This window comes from Saccharomycopsis crataegensis (assembly GCF_037102585.1).
Source record: "Saccharomycopsis crataegensis DNA, jcf7180000000077, whole genome shotgun sequence".
NCBI lineage: Eukaryota > Fungi > Ascomycota > Saccharomycetes > Ascoideales > Saccharomycopsidaceae > Saccharomycopsis > Saccharomycopsis crataegensis.
This window is the reverse complement of record NW_027043824.1, coordinates 203,630-223,080: the sequence shown is the minus strand read 5'-3', so window position 1 is coordinate 223,080 and position 19,451 is coordinate 203,630. Positions and strand designations below refer to the sequence as shown.

The 19,451-nt window shown below is 37.1% G+C and overlaps 10 protein-coding genes across 10 annotated transcripts; 6 read left to right on the top strand and 4 right to left on the bottom strand. All coding sequences in view use genetic code 12, as the record gives it.

Moving 5' to 3' along the window:
- Positions 1-62: 62 nt before the first annotated feature.
- On the top strand, positions 63-1,985 carry DASC09_026660 (NADH/NAD(+) kinase; the record flags this gene model as incomplete). The annotated part of the gene is made up of 1 exon (XM_064996269.1): positions 63-1,985. The coding sequence occupies one exon, from the start codon at positions 63-65 to the stop codon at positions 1,983-1,985; it is 1,923 nt and encodes a 640-aa protein (XP_064852341.1).
- Positions 1,986-2,500: 515 nt separating this feature from the next.
- DASC09_026650 (Cyb5 protein) lies at positions 2,501-2,884 on the bottom strand (the record flags this gene model as incomplete). Its single annotated transcript, XM_064996268.1, has 1 exon — positions 2,501-2,884. One exon carries the CDS (start codon positions 2,882-2,884, stop codon positions 2,501-2,503), a length of 384 nt encoding a protein of 127 aa, XP_064852340.1.
- A 1,629-nt stretch (positions 2,885-4,513) lies between these two features.
- DASC09_026640 (uncharacterized protein) lies at positions 4,514-5,593 on the top strand (the record flags this gene model as incomplete). Its single annotated transcript, XM_064996267.1, has 1 exon — positions 4,514-5,593. One exon carries the CDS (start codon positions 4,514-4,516, stop codon positions 5,591-5,593), a length of 1,080 nt encoding a protein of 359 aa, XP_064852339.1.
- Positions 5,594-6,641: 1,048 nt separating this feature from the next.
- On the top strand, positions 6,642-8,534 carry TFB1 (TFIIH/NER complex subunit TFB1; the record flags this gene model as incomplete). The annotated part of the gene is made up of 1 exon (XM_064996266.1): positions 6,642-8,534. One exon carries the CDS (start codon positions 6,642-6,644, stop codon positions 8,532-8,534), a length of 1,893 nt encoding a protein of 630 aa, XP_064852338.1.
- Positions 8,535-8,804: 270 nt separating this feature from the next.
- Positions 8,805-10,649, top strand: PRM15 (phosphoribomutase PRM15; the record flags this gene model as incomplete). Its single annotated transcript, XM_064996265.1, has 1 exon — positions 8,805-10,649. The coding sequence occupies one exon, from the start codon at positions 8,805-8,807 to the stop codon at positions 10,647-10,649; it is 1,845 nt and encodes a 614-aa protein (XP_064852337.1).
- A 687-nt stretch (positions 10,650-11,336) lies between these two features.
- On the bottom strand, positions 11,337-12,371 carry REV7 (Rev7p; the record flags this gene model as incomplete). The annotated part of the gene is made up of 1 exon (XM_064996264.1): positions 11,337-12,371. The coding sequence occupies one exon, from the start codon at positions 12,369-12,371 to the stop codon at positions 11,337-11,339; it is 1,035 nt and encodes a 344-aa protein (XP_064852336.1).
- A 237-nt stretch (positions 12,372-12,608) lies between these two features.
- Positions 12,609-13,133, top strand: DASC09_026600 (uncharacterized protein; the record flags this gene model as incomplete). Its single annotated transcript, XM_064996263.1, has 1 exon — positions 12,609-13,133. The coding sequence occupies one exon, from the start codon at positions 12,609-12,611 to the stop codon at positions 13,131-13,133; it is 525 nt and encodes a 174-aa protein (XP_064852335.1).
- A 240-nt stretch (positions 13,134-13,373) lies between these two features.
- Positions 13,374-14,486, top strand: DASC09_026590 (bZIP transcription factor; the record flags this gene model as incomplete). Its single annotated transcript, XM_064996262.1, has 1 exon — positions 13,374-14,486. The coding sequence occupies one exon, from the start codon at positions 13,374-13,376 to the stop codon at positions 14,484-14,486; it is 1,113 nt and encodes a 370-aa protein (XP_064852334.1).
- Positions 14,487-14,916: 430 nt separating this feature from the next.
- DASC09_026580 (uncharacterized protein) lies at positions 14,917-15,819 on the bottom strand (the record flags this gene model as incomplete). Its single annotated transcript, XM_064996261.1, has 1 exon — positions 14,917-15,819. One exon carries the CDS (start codon positions 15,817-15,819, stop codon positions 14,917-14,919), a length of 903 nt encoding a protein of 300 aa, XP_064852333.1.
- A 1,528-nt stretch (positions 15,820-17,347) lies between these two features.
- DASC09_026570 (uL13 family ribosomal protein) lies at positions 17,348-18,447 on the bottom strand (the record flags this gene model as incomplete). The annotated part of the gene is made up of 2 exons (XM_064996260.1): positions 17,348-17,916; positions 18,414-18,447. The coding sequence occupies 2 exons, from the start codon at positions 18,445-18,447 to the stop codon at positions 17,348-17,350; spliced, it is 603 nt and encodes a 200-aa protein (XP_064852332.1).
- Positions 18,448-19,451: the final 1,004 nt, after the last annotated feature.

Genomic DNA, 19,451 nt, shown 5'->3' with positions numbered 1-19,451 from the left:
AACTCTCAAAAGCTTAAAGTCTTGGGAATCTCCTTCGGATAACCAAACACCCATCCATTATAATGCCCAATACTCCCCACCTGTCGACCGATGCACCGGGCTCTTCTAGTAGGCTCGACGAAGAGATTATTAAGAACAATAAATCGCATGCCCAATTGAGTCAGACTGCGAGCAATGTTCGGATCATCAACCAGAACTTGTTTAATGCCACTATCAAGATCAATATCAAGACAATTATGATTGTAACGAAACCAGGGGACATGCAATTGGTGAAGCTAACTAATGCGTTGACCAGCTGGTTATTAGATAACTATGACTACTTGGTGGTATATGTCGACAGCCATCTTCAAAAGCTGGTGAAAGTAAACATTCCAAATAATAATTTAGATGCTACAAGAGGTCAGGCACTAAATAGTTTGGATAGTAATGACAACCACAAGAAGGAACAAATGTTGGGAAGGTTGAAGTTTTGGAGTCAACGAAATTTTGAAAATGATGAAAATTATTGTGATTTATTTGATTTGGTGATAACTCTTGGAGGAGACGGAACAGTGTTATTTGTTTCCCAATTATTTCAAACAGTGGTACCTCCAATTATTGCATTTTCGCTTGGTTCCCTTGGTTTCCTAACAAACTTTAAATTCAAAAATTATCAGAGAATCCTCACCAAGATCCTCAGGCTAAAATACGTAAAAACCAATTTAAGACTTCGGTTATCTTGTGAAATTGTCCATGCTAAAACCAATAATGTGGTTATGTCAAGAAATATTTTGAACGAAATCACAATTGACCGAGGCTCCAATCCATTCCTTACTAACTTGGCTTTGTACGGTGATGATTCCTTAATCACTGTGGCCCAAGCCGATGGGTTATGTATTGCTACTCCCACAGGCTCAACCGCCTATTCTTTGGCTGCTGGGGGATCATTAGTCCATTCATCGGTGTCGGCTATTAGTGTTACACCAATTTGCCCCCATACTCTTTCATTTCGACCAATCATTTTACCTGATAGTATGGAGTTGAAGGTGGTTATCCCAAGAGGCTCAAGGTGTGAAACATCATGGGCTTCGTTTGATGGGAAATCAAGATTCAAATTGAACAAGGATTACTATGTGGTCATCCGAGCCTCGAAGTATTATTTTCCGACCGTGATGAATGGTAATAATGAATATTTTGAAAGTGTTAGCAAAAACTTGAATTGGAATAGTAGGAAGTTGCAAAAGCCGTTGAGATTTGTTGATAACTACAATAACAGTGATGACGAAAGACTTGGTAGCCTAAGCGATGTGGAAGGGGAATCCGTGATCATCACAGATGATGATTTTGAAGAGACTGACACTGATGATAATTCTGACGGTTATGGTACTGCTAGCTTTTATCAACAAAATGAAATCAGTAGTGACGATGATGACTACATTGAAACTCCCACTATTCCTTTCCATTATATTAATGAAGCCTTGGAAATATTTAGTGATGAAGAGCATGATAAGCCATCGAACAGTTCAAGACAATCCTTGAACCTTGATTCACGAAGATCTATTTCTAACCACAGCTCCAGAAAGATTCGTACCAACTCTTTTACCAATTTCAATCAAATTTATAGGGAGAAGCTTCATTTAGATACTTCAAGTGTCTCCAATAAATTGCATAATCTCAAGATTAATAGCGGAAGTTCTTTAAGTATCGGAAGATCAAGGAGCCGAAACAATAGTGCTGTGGTTAGTCCAGAGTCTATTCAAATGGGTGCTATCAGAACTCAACTATTGTCACCTTCTCAAAGATCATCCGGAAACAACAAACTTCTTGGAAATCCGCCACTGATTGCTGGTGCCGCTAGTGCTTCTACCAATGATGTTTCAAAAATTCTGAATGCTGCTAATTCCAGCTCTGACGTTGCTACCGACATTACTACTGGCAAACAAAAAGAAGGGGAGCCAATCAAACAATCCCCTTCTCATTCGACAAATATCGCATTTGAGGTCTAAGTATTACGACTCAAAGTCTCTCTCTTTTATTTTTATTTTTTTTAGAGTGATTACTTATTTTAGAGGAGTTGAATGACTCTTCTCTAATTTTGTAAATTTAAATTTTCATTTCTATTATACTATAGGTCTAGCATTTGTGTTTATATTCAGTTATTATTTTTCTTTAGTTCTCAATCTCATTCCTTTTTGCTTCCCATACCTTGGGCCGTAATTTGTAATACTGGCTTGCCTACTTTTGGCGTTAAAAGTTTCAACTACTTCGTAGTGCGATTATTATTCATAATAAGAAATCTAGAGAGATTGAATAAAATTAGGAATTATATAGCCCAGAACTAAACAATAATATGAAAAAAAAAAAAAAAAAAAGAAAAGAGAACCACATAAAATGACAATTCAGAGCTATATTAAGAGCAATCGTCAAAATCATCAACAACAGATTATCAAAATCATTAGTAGCAGATTATGACGAAAAAAATGGTGGGAACAAAATGCATGAAGAGGGGGACAAAGAAAGCTCATTGCTGTTGGTTGTTCAACACAAAGTAAGCAGCAGCAATAAGGGCGACAAGGATAGTCAAGATCAAAGGCAAAGAAGAGCCACCAGATCCAGCAGCCTTGTTGCTGCTGGAATCACCAGAAGTCACTGGCAAAGAGGCAGGATCAATGTCACCAATGTAAAGATCTTTCAACATGTCTCTGGCGTCTTCAGAGTGACCGATGTCATCAAAAGGTTGGGAGGCATCAATTCCACCACAGTCAATAACTACTTCTTCACCACCTGGGTGTTCTGGTAAGAACTTGGTGCAATCGTACACCTTACCATCGATGACCATCCACAAATCGTCAGCGGTGTTGTGTTTGGCGACTTCTTCGAAAGAAAAAATTTTTACTTCTGACATGGCTGTACTTTTTTTTATTTATGTGGTTATTGAATTGAGGTAGGATAAACGAGTGTGACCTATCTGCTTATTGGGATGCCTAATAGTATTGATTTGTTTTTGTTTTTTTTTTATTTGATTTTTTGCCCAACATTTTATATATGTCGTCTTATCTTCACTCGTATAAATTTTTTTTCACAGAAAGAAACGTGATCACGTGGGAAGATAATAAATGATCCTCATTGCTTTTTTGGCACCATTAGGAAACCTTCTGCTGGGGTTTCGGCCAATCAGAGGACAATGTTTAGTCAGTCATTGCCAAAGTTGACAGTATTGCGATTCTCAGGCAATTGAAATCAATCGCAATGTTTATTTATTGCACTCTTTAAAAAAAATATCTTGTAGGAGAAACCATCTGATGTGAGAAAAAATAAGCAGTTATGCCGGTTTATCTTTATATTTTATAGCAGCTCTTCTTCAAACAGGAGCTCTTAGCTCGCATTCGAAAGAAAAACTAAATAAGATATATATATAACAGTGCGTGAATAATATCCCTTGTTGGTCGTTTCCGATAAATGAGAGATAATGGATGGGAGTACCGACAATTCTGGCTGAGCCAAAATGGACTGAGCACTTACTGCCGATAGCTGGCCACATGTTTGGAACTATAGTTCCTCCTTCAACAACCATTTGCTTCTTTCTTTTTTCTTTATGTGTTTGATTTACGGGGAGCTCCTGCAGATAACTATTGTTGTTTCTTCTTTCTTTTTCACCTGAATCGGAACCTCTCTTTCGAACATGCTACACTGCGAACGTTTAAGTAAATTCATACACTGAAAACAAGTGATGAAAATTCAGTCGTAATTCAAAATAATAGTTAATCTTAAACTTTTTGTATCCTGAATTTCTATAACAAGTGAGCGGGTACAATTCTTATTTTAGGGATGTCAAACTCTATCTATTTATTTTACTTTCATTCAATTTCAAAATGAATTATTTTGCAGTATGAAACACCTTCTTATCGTAATTAAATCCAAGGACTTTTCTGCAAGGCCCACGCAACGGAAACATTATCCATATGACTCGTTGCCATAGCAAAAGCTTCAAAAAAGACTAGCCAAATTGAAAACAGCAATTATCGAAGAAAAAATAACTTCCTCCATCGTGCATAGAACTATTTCATATATTTTTATATTTTTTTTTTCAATTCAAAGTTCGATTTATTAATAAAAATATATATATGTATATAAAATCTTTTTCATCTTTACTAATAAACAAAAAACAAAAAAACTCCACAAAATTCAGGCCTGTGTTTTGTCCAATATGGTCAAGACGTCAAAGGAATCTCCCATCTGCAGGTCATACTGCACTTGAAACTTCATTTCAGTTGCAAAAAAATAAAATAAAACGACTGCATCCACAATACCATAAAAGGGTTCGTTGGAAAAGGGGAAACAAAAGTGCCATTTCCAAAAAAAAAAAATAGGGACGTTGCTGATGATTGTGATAATAAAATATATAAATAATGCCAAAATGGCACTAATTACTTGAATATTTCAAAAATTATATTATAATCATCATCAACAACAACAACAACAACAACAACAACAAACATATTTTTATCCTTATTTTTCAGAACAAACATCAAAAATGCTTTTATCCAAGATCTTGCAAATCACGATCCTTACTATGCTTGCTCAATCTTATCCTCTTGGCTCCTTGGAAGACCGAGAAGCCACTGACCAAGGTGCTCTCGCCAAAAGAGCAAGTGCAGGAAAATCAGAAGAAGTCTTACAGACTCACAAGAAAACAACTGCAGAAGATAAATCTTCCAGTTCTGGTAAAGAGAAAAATAAAAGTGGCTCATCTAATAGTGCTGAATCAAAATCCAATGGCGACAAAGCAAGCAGTGGTTCCTCCAATGGTGGCATACAAAAGCCTGCTAGTGACGACACAACCAACAGCGACTCCTCTTCCAGTAAAAAAACAAGCAGTGGCACTTCCAATGGTGGCATACAAAAGCCTGCTAGTGACGAAACAACCAACAGCGACTCTTCTTCCAGTAAAAAAACAAGCAGTGGCACTTCCAATGGTGGCATACAAAAGCCTGCTAGTGACGAAACAACCAACAGCGACTCTTCTTCTAACAAAAAAACAACCAACAGCGGATCGTCTGCTGACACGCCAACTAAAGTTGATCTGGCTGAGAAAACTGCTACAACAACTTCTGGTGAAAAAACAAACAGTGGTTCCTCCAATGGTGGCATACAAAAGCCTGCTAGTGACGACACAACCAACAGCGACTCCTCTTCTAACAAAAAAACAACCAACAGCGGATCGTCTGCTGACACGCCAACTAAAGTTGATCTGGCTGAGAAAACTGCTACAACAACTTCTAAATCGATTAAATCTAAAGTAATGAGTGGCGTTAAGAATGCTGGTGAGCTTGCTGTTGCTGGTGGTGCCATTGCCGCTTTGGGAGGCCAATTTGCAGACAGTGGTTCTGATTCCGCTGATGCCTCTACCTCTGCTTCTGCCGCAGCCTCATCGAGCACATGCGTTCCATCAGCCGAGAACTTGTGTCCTGTTGGCGATGGTACCTATACCGACAGCGAAGGTGACATCTACAATTCTCTCGGTCTGTTAATCAGTTCTGCCACTGCCACTGCCACCGCTACTGCCACTGCCACTGATAGTGTTACTGACACTGCCACTGCTACTGCCGCCTGAAAGGAACTATTTACCGTATCTATCTCTTCAGATTCAAACTATCATCTTTTATGAAACTCAATTGCGATTTTTGTTCAAAATAATTTTTTTTTTTTGTTTGCTTTTATAGAATTACTCAAATAGAAAATACATACATCTCTAATATGCTTTTTAAATTACAATTTTCCCATTTTGTTTTGGTGAGAATGGGCCGCATTATTTTACAGAGATAGAAGCTTGTACTGGTTTTCTATCTGATCTAGATATTTCGAAATTTGTTATTGTTACTTGCTATTGGATGTGTATTGAAAACTTTCCATGATCAACAAAGCTATTCTTCTAAGACATCAATGAATAAGTAAACTACCAATACATAGTATATTATATATGTTACGATCCTCAGAAGATTCTTAAGAAATGGCATATCGCATAATGAAATATTATGGTTTGTCTGTTTTGTTTTGTGTGGTCTTTATTCCATTCGTAACGCATCTCTATTGTTCTTGCAGCAACGTTACAGTTTCAAGTTAATGGTGGAGAAAAGGATAAAGGTAAGCCTAATTGTCATCAAAATGGTCTTATCTTTTAAAATAATTCGTTCAGGGACTCAGTTTGAAGCCAATCAGCATAAGATAAGACAATTTCTCCAACCTTTTTTTTTCTTTTTTCTATCAAATACAAACAATAGTGGTTTAGAAATGTTCAATGCGGAAGCCCATTAATATCACTAATCAATCTTGAAAAACGCTTACACTGGGATATATAATAGCCATACTTCACCATTTTAATTACACCGGGTAGAAACTAGATTAAATTAGTCACTATTAATAAACGATAAACTATTATTGCGAGGGAACTATAAAATACTGGCTGATAATAGTTGGTTACGCAAAAAGAACCTACCAGTCTACACACGTGACTATTTTCTGTATGATGGCGTTTGGGTGAAATTTTACACACTCTCCATCATCTGCCAGTTCCAACAGTGTGACAATGATGGAACGCCAGGTTTTAAATTATCTCCTCCAACCATAATTCTATAAGATATCACCCGAGCACCACCTCCAGAATGGCAACGGTAAGTGGTGCAGCTATCTTTAAAAAGAAGAATGGGTTGCTCTCTATATACGAGACGGCTGACCCACCCATGCTCAAATGGATTGCAGCAGATCAATCTGTTGCCATACCCAGGCTAGATATCCCTCTTCGATCAATAACGAACCTTCAAGCCTCGCCTGCCACATCAGATAAACTATTAATTCGTTTGGTTCATACGCTAGAGGGTGAAGCAGAACCAAGTAAAACCGTCTTCAGTTTTACCAACAAGATGATTATGGAAACCATAAAAGATTCGCTCCGATTGATTGTCGAACGGCAAGAAATGTCCAAAGAAACTACCAAACAATCACAATCGCTACAAATTCAACTAACACAATCAAAAGACAATCTAGAAGAAATATTGGACCCAAAGAAATTATTGGACAATCTAGAACTTCAACAGCGATTACTCAATAGCGAACCAGGTCTAAAGCAGGTTTTCACAGAAACTGTTATTAGAAATAAACTAGATCCACAAGAGTTTTGGAAAACCAGACTCCATTTATTGGGTACATTTGCCTTAAAGAGCAAAGCAAAAAAGGGTCCATATAATGTTTTGAGTACCATTAGTTTGGTGGCATCCAGTTACAACAGTGTCGAATTGAATGTGACCAGAGAAAAAATCCACGCAATCTTTGATCAATATCCTATCGTCAGAAAGGCATACGAAGATAATGTGCCTAGAATTCCGGAAGGGGATTTCTGGTCGAGATTTTTTGCGTCCAAATTGTTTCGTAAATTACGTGGGGAGAAACCCAATAAGAATGAAAAAGGGGATCTCATTCTTGATACGTATTTGAAAGTGACCGATGAAGAACTTGCATTAATGGATGAAGAAGACAAGAATGCCAAACTTGCCGAAAGAGGAGAAGATGATGTTAATATTGATGATATTGTAATAAATAGATTCTATAATGTGGAAGGCAATGAGGATGATAATTCACAAAAATTGGGTAATCAACCCGATTTTACAATGAGACCTGATAAGGATAAGGATATGATTTCTATTATGAGAGGGTACAACAGATTGAGTAAAAAATTGGTGGCTAATGTGGAAGATGAAGAAAATTACATAAAGGCCAAAAGAAGAAAAATCTCACCAGCAGCAGAATTGGAAGAGGAGATCAAAGAAAAAACAGAAGAGCTTCGTTTCGAAGATTTGGGGCAATCAAATGATGCAGAATTTGTGGAATTGCACGTAAACAACTTCAAGTCAGTGCAAATTAATGATAAATCCAGTACCGTCGGTGATGCTGAGGTGGCGATGGTGGTTGACAAGATGAAGAATTACTTCCCTGAAGGATCAATTGATTTGAAATCGGTTTATCAAGAAAAACAGTCCATTGATCTTGTGAATAAAGAAATCTTGTCTAATCTCATTAAAAATGCTAAACAGTCAAAACAGAACTGGCAGGTTGCCCAAACCATGGAGCGGGATTTCATTGGCAGCACTATTGCTGATCCTACAACAGCCAGTATGTCTGCAGTTGAAAATATAATGAGCGCCATTGGGTCATCGACACAGGTTGATCAAGTGTCTTCTGATAAGCTCAAAATCCCAGGGCCGCTGGTGGAAAACCTTAGATTGGTCCATATTACGTCTGAAGAATTTCTCAAGCATTTTTGGCTACATTTCAATAGCGGAGATCCTGCCCAAGTGAACACCACAAAAAGATTGTACAATAGTATCAAAAAATGTGTGAAGAGAGTTTATGCTGCTATCAAAACTGTTAAAGACTCTGCACCTCCTGAAAAAGCTACTGAGCATGAGGAATATGCTAAAACTTTATTATTGCCAGTGATCAAATCTCTTATTAAGGCGAAAAAAGAGTACGAATTGGCAGAAGCCAATGCAAAGGAATAAAATATTTACCAATTTTGTGAAGATTTTTCCTCTTCTCCGTTCTCTTTTATGTAATATTAATGTCATAGTATGATAATTTTGGACAGCATGATCTTGTAGAAAAATTGATTTTTTTATGGTTATGGTGTTGCCGTAGATTAAGGTGCCAAATGCCTTCCTTGCCTGCAGGGTAAATGGAAAAAACCTGTGATGGGATATATATAAAAGCCATCCCCCCATCGCACACCAAATGAAAGAGAATACATACACACAAAGTCAGCCTTGAGAAATATGTCTTCCACTAATTTTGAATCACTTGTCAAACAATGGCTTGATATAGATATTAATCCAATCACCCGTGGGCAAATTGAGAAATTATGGGCCGAAAAGGATACAACCACATTGACCCATCTCCTAGCCTCAAGAATCTCTTTTGGTACTGCAGGTTTACGAGCCAAGATGGAAGCAGGATTTAATCGTCTTAATGATGTGACGGTACTTCAAGCGTCTCAAGGGCTTGCAAAATACGTTCAAGAACAGATTTCCCAGCCGCACAAAGGAGTGGCGGTGGTTGGTCATGATCATCGTCATAATTCTAGAGAGTTTGCTAAGATCACTGCGGTGGTATTTGGGATTGCTGGATATAAAGTGAAGTTTCTTGAATTCAAAGATGATTCAGAAGGTGCCAGTAGTACGCTTGTGGCCACGCCGTTTGTGCCGTTTGCGGTGGATTTATTCCATGCCGATGTTGGGGTAATGATCACTGCTTCACATAACCCCGCGGCAGATAATGGATATAAGGTTTATTGGAATAATGGGTGCCAGATAATCCCACCTCACGATTCCGGAATAGCCAACGCGATCCTTGAGAATTTGCAACCTTGGAATGGAGTGTGGGAGTCGTATAAGAATTTTGATGATTTCCAGGGAGATATTGAATTTGTCAAAGAATCGGTGACAAAAGATTTTTACCAAACTTTGAAAGCTAAGGTGGTTTTGGATGTTGGGTTCACAAATAATGACTATCAGCAATTAAAATTCGTATATACCCCGATGCACGGGGTGGGACATGAATTTGTGGTGCCGATTTTTGAAGATTTGTTCAAATTATCGGAAAATATTAATTATCATGTGGTAAAAGACCAAGCTTCTCCTGATCCTGACTTTAAGACAGTGAGATTTCCAAACCCTGAAGAAAAAGGAGCGTTGGATTGTGCCATTCAAACCGCCAATGATGAAAACGTGGACCTTATTATCGCGAATGATCCTGATGCTGATAGATTCAGCGCTGCAGTTCGAGATAAGGAAACTGGTCAATTTCGTCAATTGACCGGTAATGAGATCGGGTTCCTTTTTGCTAACTATGTAATTGACCAAAAGGTTGCTTCTGGAGAAGATTTATCTAAAGTTTTTATCGTTAATTCTACGGTATCTTCTCAAATGATTGGATCGATGGCTAAAAAACTAGGATTTAACTTTTGTGATACTTTAACTGGATTCAAATGGATTGGTAATAAGGCCATCTCATTAATTAATGAAGGCTATGACGTTCCATTTGGATATGAAGAGGCGATTGGTTTTATGTTTGGTAATGTCCACGATAAAGATGGTCTTGCAGCTACGACGGTTTTCCTACAATTATACTACCACTATGTTATTAAACAAGGAATTTCACTTACTGATAAATTGGAAGATGGATTTAAAAAGTTTGGGTACTTCAAAGAATTCAATGGGTATTACAAATTTAGTGACTTGACCATCACTGAGAAAATCTTTGGAAAAATCAGAAGTTCTTATGTTAATCAACCCCAAAACATTGGTGATTTCAAGTGTACTTATTGGCGGGATTTGACTATCGGATATGAGAGTTTGACACCTGATCATTTTCCTTTATTGCCGGCGGATAGCTCTTCACAAATGATCACCGGGATCTTGGAACCAAAGAATGCTGATGATGGGCAATTTGTGAGGTTCACTGCCAGAGGCTCGGGTACGGAACCAAAGTTAAAAGTCTACATAGAGGGAAAATCTAATACCGAAGCTTCGGCTGCTGAATTTGCTAAAAATGTTTGGTTTACATTAAGAAAAGAATGGTTCAAACCAGATGAATACAATTTAGAGGAAGTTCATCCATGACGGTGTATTTTGGCTGATAGTTACCTCCTGTCGAGATGATGATTGGTATAATACTAAGATTATTATATAGAGAACTATAAAAAAAAAAAAAAAAAAAAAGTTTCATAACATACACAATTAATATAAGTTTAGAAACGATATATTTAGGAGCTGCCTCCTCGTATTTTTTTCCCAGATTTCAAGAGTAAAATAATCTAAAACCGAATTTGGTTTCTATAGTTGAAAATATGAACTGTGTTTGATTATAAAAAGACAGTAAGAGAAAGTATTTATTTGTGGTTATCAACAGAGAACGCGAAAAAGAATATAAATTTATTATCATGAAATTTTAGAGAAACACTCTAGTGCAATCTTGAACAAAATGTTTTTGGGCAAACACTTCATTTGAGTTCTCTTTTTGAGACCAACTTGCATTGTTCTCTCATAGTTATGGTGTTGACCACGTCTCATTTCAAATATTTGAGTATAATTCAATCCTTCGGTTCATGATATACTGTCAACATTCTAGTGTAGGTTATGATAATGAAAATCATGGGCTGGCCAGCAGCTCTAAGTCCAAAATAGACTATAGTATTAAAATTGCTTGAAAATAATACTGGATTCCACTCTTTTGATTCATTTCAGAATTATTTTTTTTCGGATCATTGAAATTGTTGCCGTTTAAACTTTTCATTACTTTTCTTAAACTCATACCACCTTCTCGTACCATTGATGAAACTCTAATGGACCCACTTCCACCCCTTTAATCGACCTGAACTGTACTTTCATCCCTTGTGAATCGTTAGCCACCGCTGGGTTTCGATGAGTTTGATCTGATTTATTAACCAATTGCTGTTTAGTATCTAGCATCCAATCCTGGCTATAATTTGTTATGCTTAAGTCTTTATGGGTCTCAAGATACACATCGTAAGAGAGTTCGATGTCGTAATTATCCAAGACCGTTCTATTTTTTTGGGAATCAGTAGTAATTGCCGATGATGATATTTGATTAATATTCTCAGTAGCCGGCAAAGAGTGTGCTTTAATACCTCCTTTAGCCAGACTTTCTAATGATGATCCAAAGGATCCCAGAAATTGGTCAAATGGATCATTTTCAGGTTTTTGTGGTCCTAGATCAGCTGGATCACTATCATTTGCGATTCTCAATTTAGCTAATAGATCCATTACCGCAGATCTGAATTCTTCATATACCATTGACCAGTTGAGGGTATTGGTCGCATCGATTTGTTTTGTCAAGTCGTCATTAGAAGGGATATGTATCTGGGATAAATCAATAGTGAATTTTTCGATGGGGATCGGGTCAATTGATGGATTGAAGCCCTTGGTGTTTTTTTTCGGAAACAAATTCTTGAAAATTATAAGCGATACGCTCTTGATTCTGTTAATGGTTATTGATCTGTCATTTTTATTGCTGATTTCAATATCATCATCGTCATCTTGCAGATCGAGTATCTTATCAGAGAATCTGTTGATACTGGTTTTTTGTTGGACATCCACCAAAAGCTCGAGTATCTCTGCAACCAAATCCTTCTGCCACTTGATTACATTGGGATGTCTGCTCATGGGAACTATGATACCAAAAGAGGTTAGTTCATTGGCGTTGAATGATTCTGGAGGATATAATTTCCTATGGTAAGAAATGATATTGAGCCATGACAAAATGAATTCCCCGAGGGTGAAGTATAGGTTCTGGGGAGTGAATGGAACATTATTGTTTGACATTTTATTGTATTCAATACTAATAAAGGGTATCGAGTAGAGGATATATATAAAGAAGCAGAGCAGAAAAATTCTGGAGTTGAGAGGAAGCATTGTGATCTAAACGCACGTCGCCATCCATCTATATGTGATGGGGCAAAAAAAAAAAATAAAAAAAAAAGTGATTATAACACCATGAAATAGATACTCTGTCATAATTGAAAAAATAAAACATTAAATCATGTTGGACAATTGAATTAAATGACAAGACCAACCGATATACAATCATTGGTGCTAATTCAAGACAAGCAGTTACCCGTGGTTTACCTGAGGTCGATCGCGGTTATCTCCAACTTTGTGATTACCCATGATACAAAAGTAATCATTCTTGACTTGTTATCGCTGTCTGGTGATAGATTCCCGTATGGGGATTTGGGACGCCATATCCAGCAGGAATTACTAAAATCCAGCCAACTTTTACAGGATGAGTACTTGGGACGGCTAAATAAGGTACTAGGCTCGATAAGTTACTTATCCAGCGACTCACTTGTTGATTTGCTAGAGCAATTGAAACTGCTCAAACTGGAAGGATCATTGGCAGGTATTGGTCAGGTCGTGGTGAATGGGATGAATAAATGGTATCATCAGAATATAAGTGCAGGGAAAAGGGCGATGGAGTACTTACGGATAATGATGATGTTGAAGGAGATTAGTGCCAACACCACCACGCAGATTATTATGACTGATAATGAGTATGTGGGGGCTCAATCAGTGATGGCGTCTTAATAAATAAGATATATACATATGTCTTCTACGTTTAACAATTATTGGTGGGTGGGTGGGGGATCTGATCTATCACAATGATAAAGCCCAAAGATCTTTTTGTATGTGGTCTCACGTGCCAGCGCGCCATTTTCCCACACTTTTTTGATGGTTATAAAAGCATCGATTGCTGCTGCCACCACTTTTTTGACGTTGGCTCTATTATTATGAATATGAATACTGTTATTGTTATAAATACACACCATGTCATCCCCGGCAAATAACGACAACGATGCCAGCAACCTTTTGGATACCAAAAATACCATCAGCGAAATCTACTCGAACTCGTCGCTTCTCGAGCAACTCGTCTATGTGGAAACATTTATGCCTGAACTAGACCATCCAGCATACACTGGCCCTGCAACCAACCACAGCAATATGGAAGACGATTTGAAGTCATTTGTTGATAACTCATTTATATTCACTGACGAAGAAAAACCAAAATTCAATGGCTTTGGTCAAGACGGTTACCCCGTTTCCCCTCGTGCCCTTAACAATAATACCACTAACGATATCAACAGCAATCCTCAGACTAATAACTTCCATTCTTTGACAAATAATAGTGACAATGATAGCCACAGTAATGCCTCCCTTCAAGTTCATATTCCTGCTGGTGCTAGAGCCTCATTACAAAGAGCAGGCTTAACAGATCATCAGATATCCATGTTGGCGTCTTTGATCGCCAAAGAAAATCCTCATTTAGCTCAAAATAATGATAATAATAACGATAATAGCCAAGCCATATTATCGGCTCTAACTTCTATTACCGGTCCTATTACAGGTTCAACAAACCCACTTTCTAGTTCCACGAACAGTGACACTCTCAATAACAACTCTGCAATCTCCCCAAGGACATTTTTAAAACCAAGCCGCATCGAAAAACTTAGCAATTTTCGCTCATCTGCTCATGGGATTTCTAAAACCAGCGTACCATCTAATTCCGTAACTGCCGGCAGTTCTGTCGATGGAAGCTTAGATTCCATGAGTTCTAGGATGAGTAATGCCGAAACTATGCCTTTAGATAACGATGATATCAAGGAGAACTCATTTGCCGTCACCGAACAGGATAAGCGCCGCAGAAACACTGCCGCCAGTGCCCGATTCCGTATCAAAAAGAAACTTAAGGAGCAGCAGCTTGAAAGAGACTTGAGGAATCTACAAGAGTTGGCGTCAGATTTGGAGCTGAAAGTAAAGAACTTGAAAATGGAAAATCAGCTATTAAGAACTTTAGTGGTTGAAAAGAATATCAGAAAAGGTGAGGAAGAGGTGGAGATTATGAAACGGAGGGCAAAGAAAGATAATATTGAAGAAAATTAGAATTTTGGGTTTAATGGTCAGGAATTGTTTTTTATTGGTGGGTATTGTTTTGGTTTATATTGTATATTAGTTGTTGTTTTTTTATTATTATTGTGATCTATAACTTAGGAGAGAATTTAAAAATCGATCGATTTTGAAATAAATTGTTCCATACCACAAATAGTATTCATTGAAATCTTGTAGAATAAAAGGATTTAAATACAAATTGTTGTTTTATACGCTGTTTTTTAAAAGGCAATTGAAAAAAAAAAAAACTTATATTTGAGCCAACTCCGACTACAAAGTCAAGAGAAAAATCAGTGCCAATGCTAATCCTTCCTAGGCAGGTGCTTTGTAATTTTTTAAAAAAATAGACAACCACTTAAACAGTCGGCATTTTGTAATCTTATTAGGGTTTGACTTAATTACTATCAAGAAATATATATGAAATTCAGAGTGAATGTCTTTGGGATTTGCTGTTAGTGCTTGGTTTCTTTCTTTTAATCCTTCGCTTCTTCTGACCTTCACCTTGGGAATGTTTGACTGTAATCGGAGCCCCTAAGTCTGATCCATCTGATTCATAAATTTTTCTCTTTTTTGGACTAGTATTTGCGTCCATCTCATTATTTTTTGTGATAGGATTATCATTTTCTTGTACTGTGGCCGTATTTTTGACATCATCTGTAGAACATGATCTGCCAACTCCCACTTTTGTACTTGAACTTTCTCTATCCTGCTGTTCTCCTTCATCATCTTCATCATCAGTACTATCAACCAACTCTATTTCTTTAATCATATTCCTGAGAAACGACACATAACCATCTAGAAAGCTTGAACTATCCTTGAAATGTCTGTCAAATCCTTTGAGAACAACGTTTCTATCCTCAATTTTTTCGACCATAGTATCTGCCACTTCTTTATCATTATCTGATAATTCAGAATCCTCATCCGGTGATTCATTAGCATCACTTATTTCTGTTGGATCATCACAATCATCCTCGAGTAATTTATATACCCTATATCGGGTGTAAGTTTCTCCAAAGTTACCACTAGTTTCTGGAGTTGGCGTTGATTGGGAAAAATTGGAACTCGAATCCTCATAGCTTATATTTTGGTCACCAATTTCGGTGGTGCCTCTGGTGGCAGCCCGGCTAGTCTCTAATCCACCACCACCGGTACTCACAACCGAACCAAGATCTCCGTGTCTTTGGGAGTTCTGCTGTTCAGGAATGTAAAAAGTACTATGGCTGTCAATTTCTTGGTAATGGAGCTGGGGCTCGGTTTGGTACTGATGTTTGTATTCTGAACCTTGAGATAAGGGAAAATATATCATAAACTCTGGGTTCTGGCACATTTTTTCATTCGATTGATTTTTTAATGTTTAATTTCTTTGTTACTCTCACTATTTTTCTTTCGTTATATAAAATCACTGTCAATGGATTTCTTGTCTGTAGTTTGTGTCCTCAAAGCCTTTGACCTGGTTTTTGGTAGGGCGCGACTAATACTGAAATTTCAAAGATTTTTTAGAACGGTTGTTTTGTTTTAGGAGTTAAGGTAAGTTATTTTTTTAATTTCTTCCTCTTATGGAATATCTTATTAGCAAGTTAGAGGTGGATCTTAGGACAAATGTTTACACCATAGCCAAAGAACGAAGATGCGAAAAACAAAATACAAAACCTTTCACTGAGAGGAATTATCTGCAGCGAATGCCATAAATTTACTAACTTAATGATAAAATTGAAAGAATAATGATATTTTTGTTTTGTTTTTGTTTTTTCACTTTAATGAGAACCTGGTCAACTAGATATTCTATAGTTGCTTTACATTGTATGTTCGCTTTTATCATTCATTAGTTTATTGTTATAGTTTGCTGCTAATTATCTTTTCCATAGAGATCCTGTGGCATTTTGTGTTTGTGGCATTAAGAATCTGCAAAGTTCATCAAAGCACCATCCCGTATAACAAACTCATAACCTTTTGATTTCATCGATAAAACTATTTTTTTTTTTTGGTGAAGATGGACGATATGGCATGTTGAGAATCATGCAAGAAGGATCTTTGTGACACAATATTGTCTGAGTTACTCACTTTAAGATCAGTTTTCCTCTCTCTTTATTACTGAACATAGCTCAATGATATAACTCCAATAAAACAAATATTTCCTATATTTCAGACTACAGGCAATCTTTGGTATTAAAGACTCGATGACCTTGAAAAAGCTACATGCGCTACGACCCTTGCCCAATGAAATATCTCTAGTTTTTTTTTTTTTACAAAGGAAACAGAGGCCTAGCAACACTTGATGTATTCCATCCTCTAGCTTCTGATTTCATCTGTTCGATTTACTGTGTAGAGTAAGAGTGAGTCTAGAGAATAATTAACAAATCTTGAGCTACAACCATATTTTCAAATGGAGACATTTTTCTTTTCCCCATATCCATTATAAAAAATCACTAATAAATTAGAAAAAGTGATTGACTAAAATGAGTTATACTGTGTTTTTATCTGTTTGGTGTGATTAATTTTTTCTGTATGATATGTGCTAGTATCGCCAATAGTTCTTGGGCTTTTCACCTATAGGGTATTTCCTGGAGAAAAAAAAAAAAAAGAAAAAATCACCTCCGTTTTGATACAAATTTAAATTGATCCTATTACAAGCTGAAAAGTAAGGCTGCTTAATTTCTGAAACTTGAAATACTTCTGTATTGCTCCAATGAGCATCAATACTCAACAGTTGAAGCTTGGATACAACGAAAAATCTCGAAGTGATTCTTAGTTTATTCTTACAAATGGAAAGTAAAACTTCCCTCTATCTTGTATAGATAAGACATTATGATTGTAGATTAAAAAACTTAAATTAGCAATACAGATTCAAGATAAGCTTAGTAACCGAGAGCAGCCAATTCTTTACCAACCTTGGTTTCGGCAACGGCAGCGACGGCAGCGGATTGCTTCTTGATCAAAGCCTTCTTCTTGGCGTAATATTCAGCAGACTTAACCTTTCTCTTTTCTTCCAACTTGGCGACAACGTCTTCGTATTTCCAGCCAACTTCGGAAGACAACTTACCAATGGTGGTGTATTTTCTACCTGGCTTCAATCTCAAGACTCTGAGAGCTTGTGGGACAACAACTCTCTTCTTCTTGTCGTATGGTGGTGGGACACCTTCGAAGACCTTCAATCTTTCCAAAGCAGCCTTACCTCTGGCAGTCTTGTGTTGGACCATACCCTTGACAGCCTTGAAGAAGATTCTAGATGGGGCACGGAAGTGGAATGGACCACGAGTCTTGTTGAATCTGGTACCCTTTCTCAAGTAGTCGTAGTACTTCAACTTGTTTCTGAAGAATTCACCAGAAATGTTGAGAGATTCAGCTCTGACAACAACAATCTTTTGACCATCCAACAATTGCTTGGCAACAGTGGAGGCGAGACGACCCAAAAGGTGACCCTTACCTGTGAAAATAGTTAGTATTAACTAGTCATAATCCCAAAGTGTTGACACAGCCGTTGTGAAAATGGTAATCGTAGTGGATAGATGTCTTGAAATTTTTTTTTTCTAATGCTTGCCGTAAAAAATAACCAGCCACAAGAGTAAAACTTGATCTTTTTGAAATGAGAACTTTTCACTAATGTGATTCTTTGTTGTTGAATAGCTCTAACATATGCCTGTTGTGCTGTAATCTTCATTTAAAGTGAATATTTATGATGTTCAATGTACCACATTTTTCCAACATCTTCTTCTCATTATTAAATACTTCTTAAATGAATACATAATTGGGTTTGTATTTAACTGAAATATGATTATATCTTCCCAATAATATTCATCCATTCATAATAAAAATTTTTCAATAGTCAAAACATCCCAAAAACAAACACTATCCAACGGGTTTACCAAATTTCCACTGCTTATTGTGTGTATCTGAATTATTATTCTCAAGTCTTTTACATACCGTCAATGACAACAACTGGTTCGAAAGTACTCATGTTTATGTTGATACTTCTGTAATATAGACTCTCCAGTATTAAGAAATCAATAGAGTGAATTCTACTAAAATTTTTCAAAGTGTAAGAAAGATTGATTTTCCCAAGGTCGGTCAAGCGACCGCGTGCTTCGTAACCAGAAAGGCGAAAAATTCCCCCATCGCGCACCCAGCGTCGGTGCGCCTGCGAATATGGTATACTGTGTGATATACACGTGAGAGTGTGACACCACATGTCATGAAGATTTGTAGGGCTCGTTAAACAAGCACATGAGCAGTGCATGATACTTATTTGAACACAGCCCTAACAAACACAGTAGCATCAAACACCTTTTTGGGTCTTTTAATCTCTTACACACAAATATATATGGCGATTATATGAAATTATATGGCTCTATGCCCTTTGGTGGAACTTTTGATGGATTGCATTTCTTTGCTTTCTTTCTTTCTTTCTTTCTTCCTTCTCTGGTCTTTTTGTTGAGCGATTTCAGTGTGGAAAATTATATTTTTGGATCCTCGAGCCAGGAATGTGCCGGGACGTTACTCTGCTGTGGATCCACCATTGGCAGCCGCGATGATAGCGCCGATGATAACACCAAACAGCCATAAATGGGTAGAAATGTAGGGGAAATACAAGGCTTGATATACAAACTTATTGCTTGTGTTAGATATACCCGAGGATCTCTATTTTCAGTGAGCAAAAGAACATGATAATTGATAAAATCATCTATGCACACGATCTTTGTAGCTATTATGTATTCCCTCTCCCATATCTCTTTTGAATGACCTCCCAATGAATAAATAAATAAATAAATAAATGAATAAGTATATATATATATATATATATATATATATATCGACCATAATTCATTTAATAATTATCAATTCCTTAGTTATTACTACCTCTCCCCTTTTCATCATTGCCTCATCCATTTTTGTGGAAAAAGCCTGTCAAGCAGCATCACTGCTACCGTAGCACGGGGGGCCGCCTTGACTGTTTCATAATTT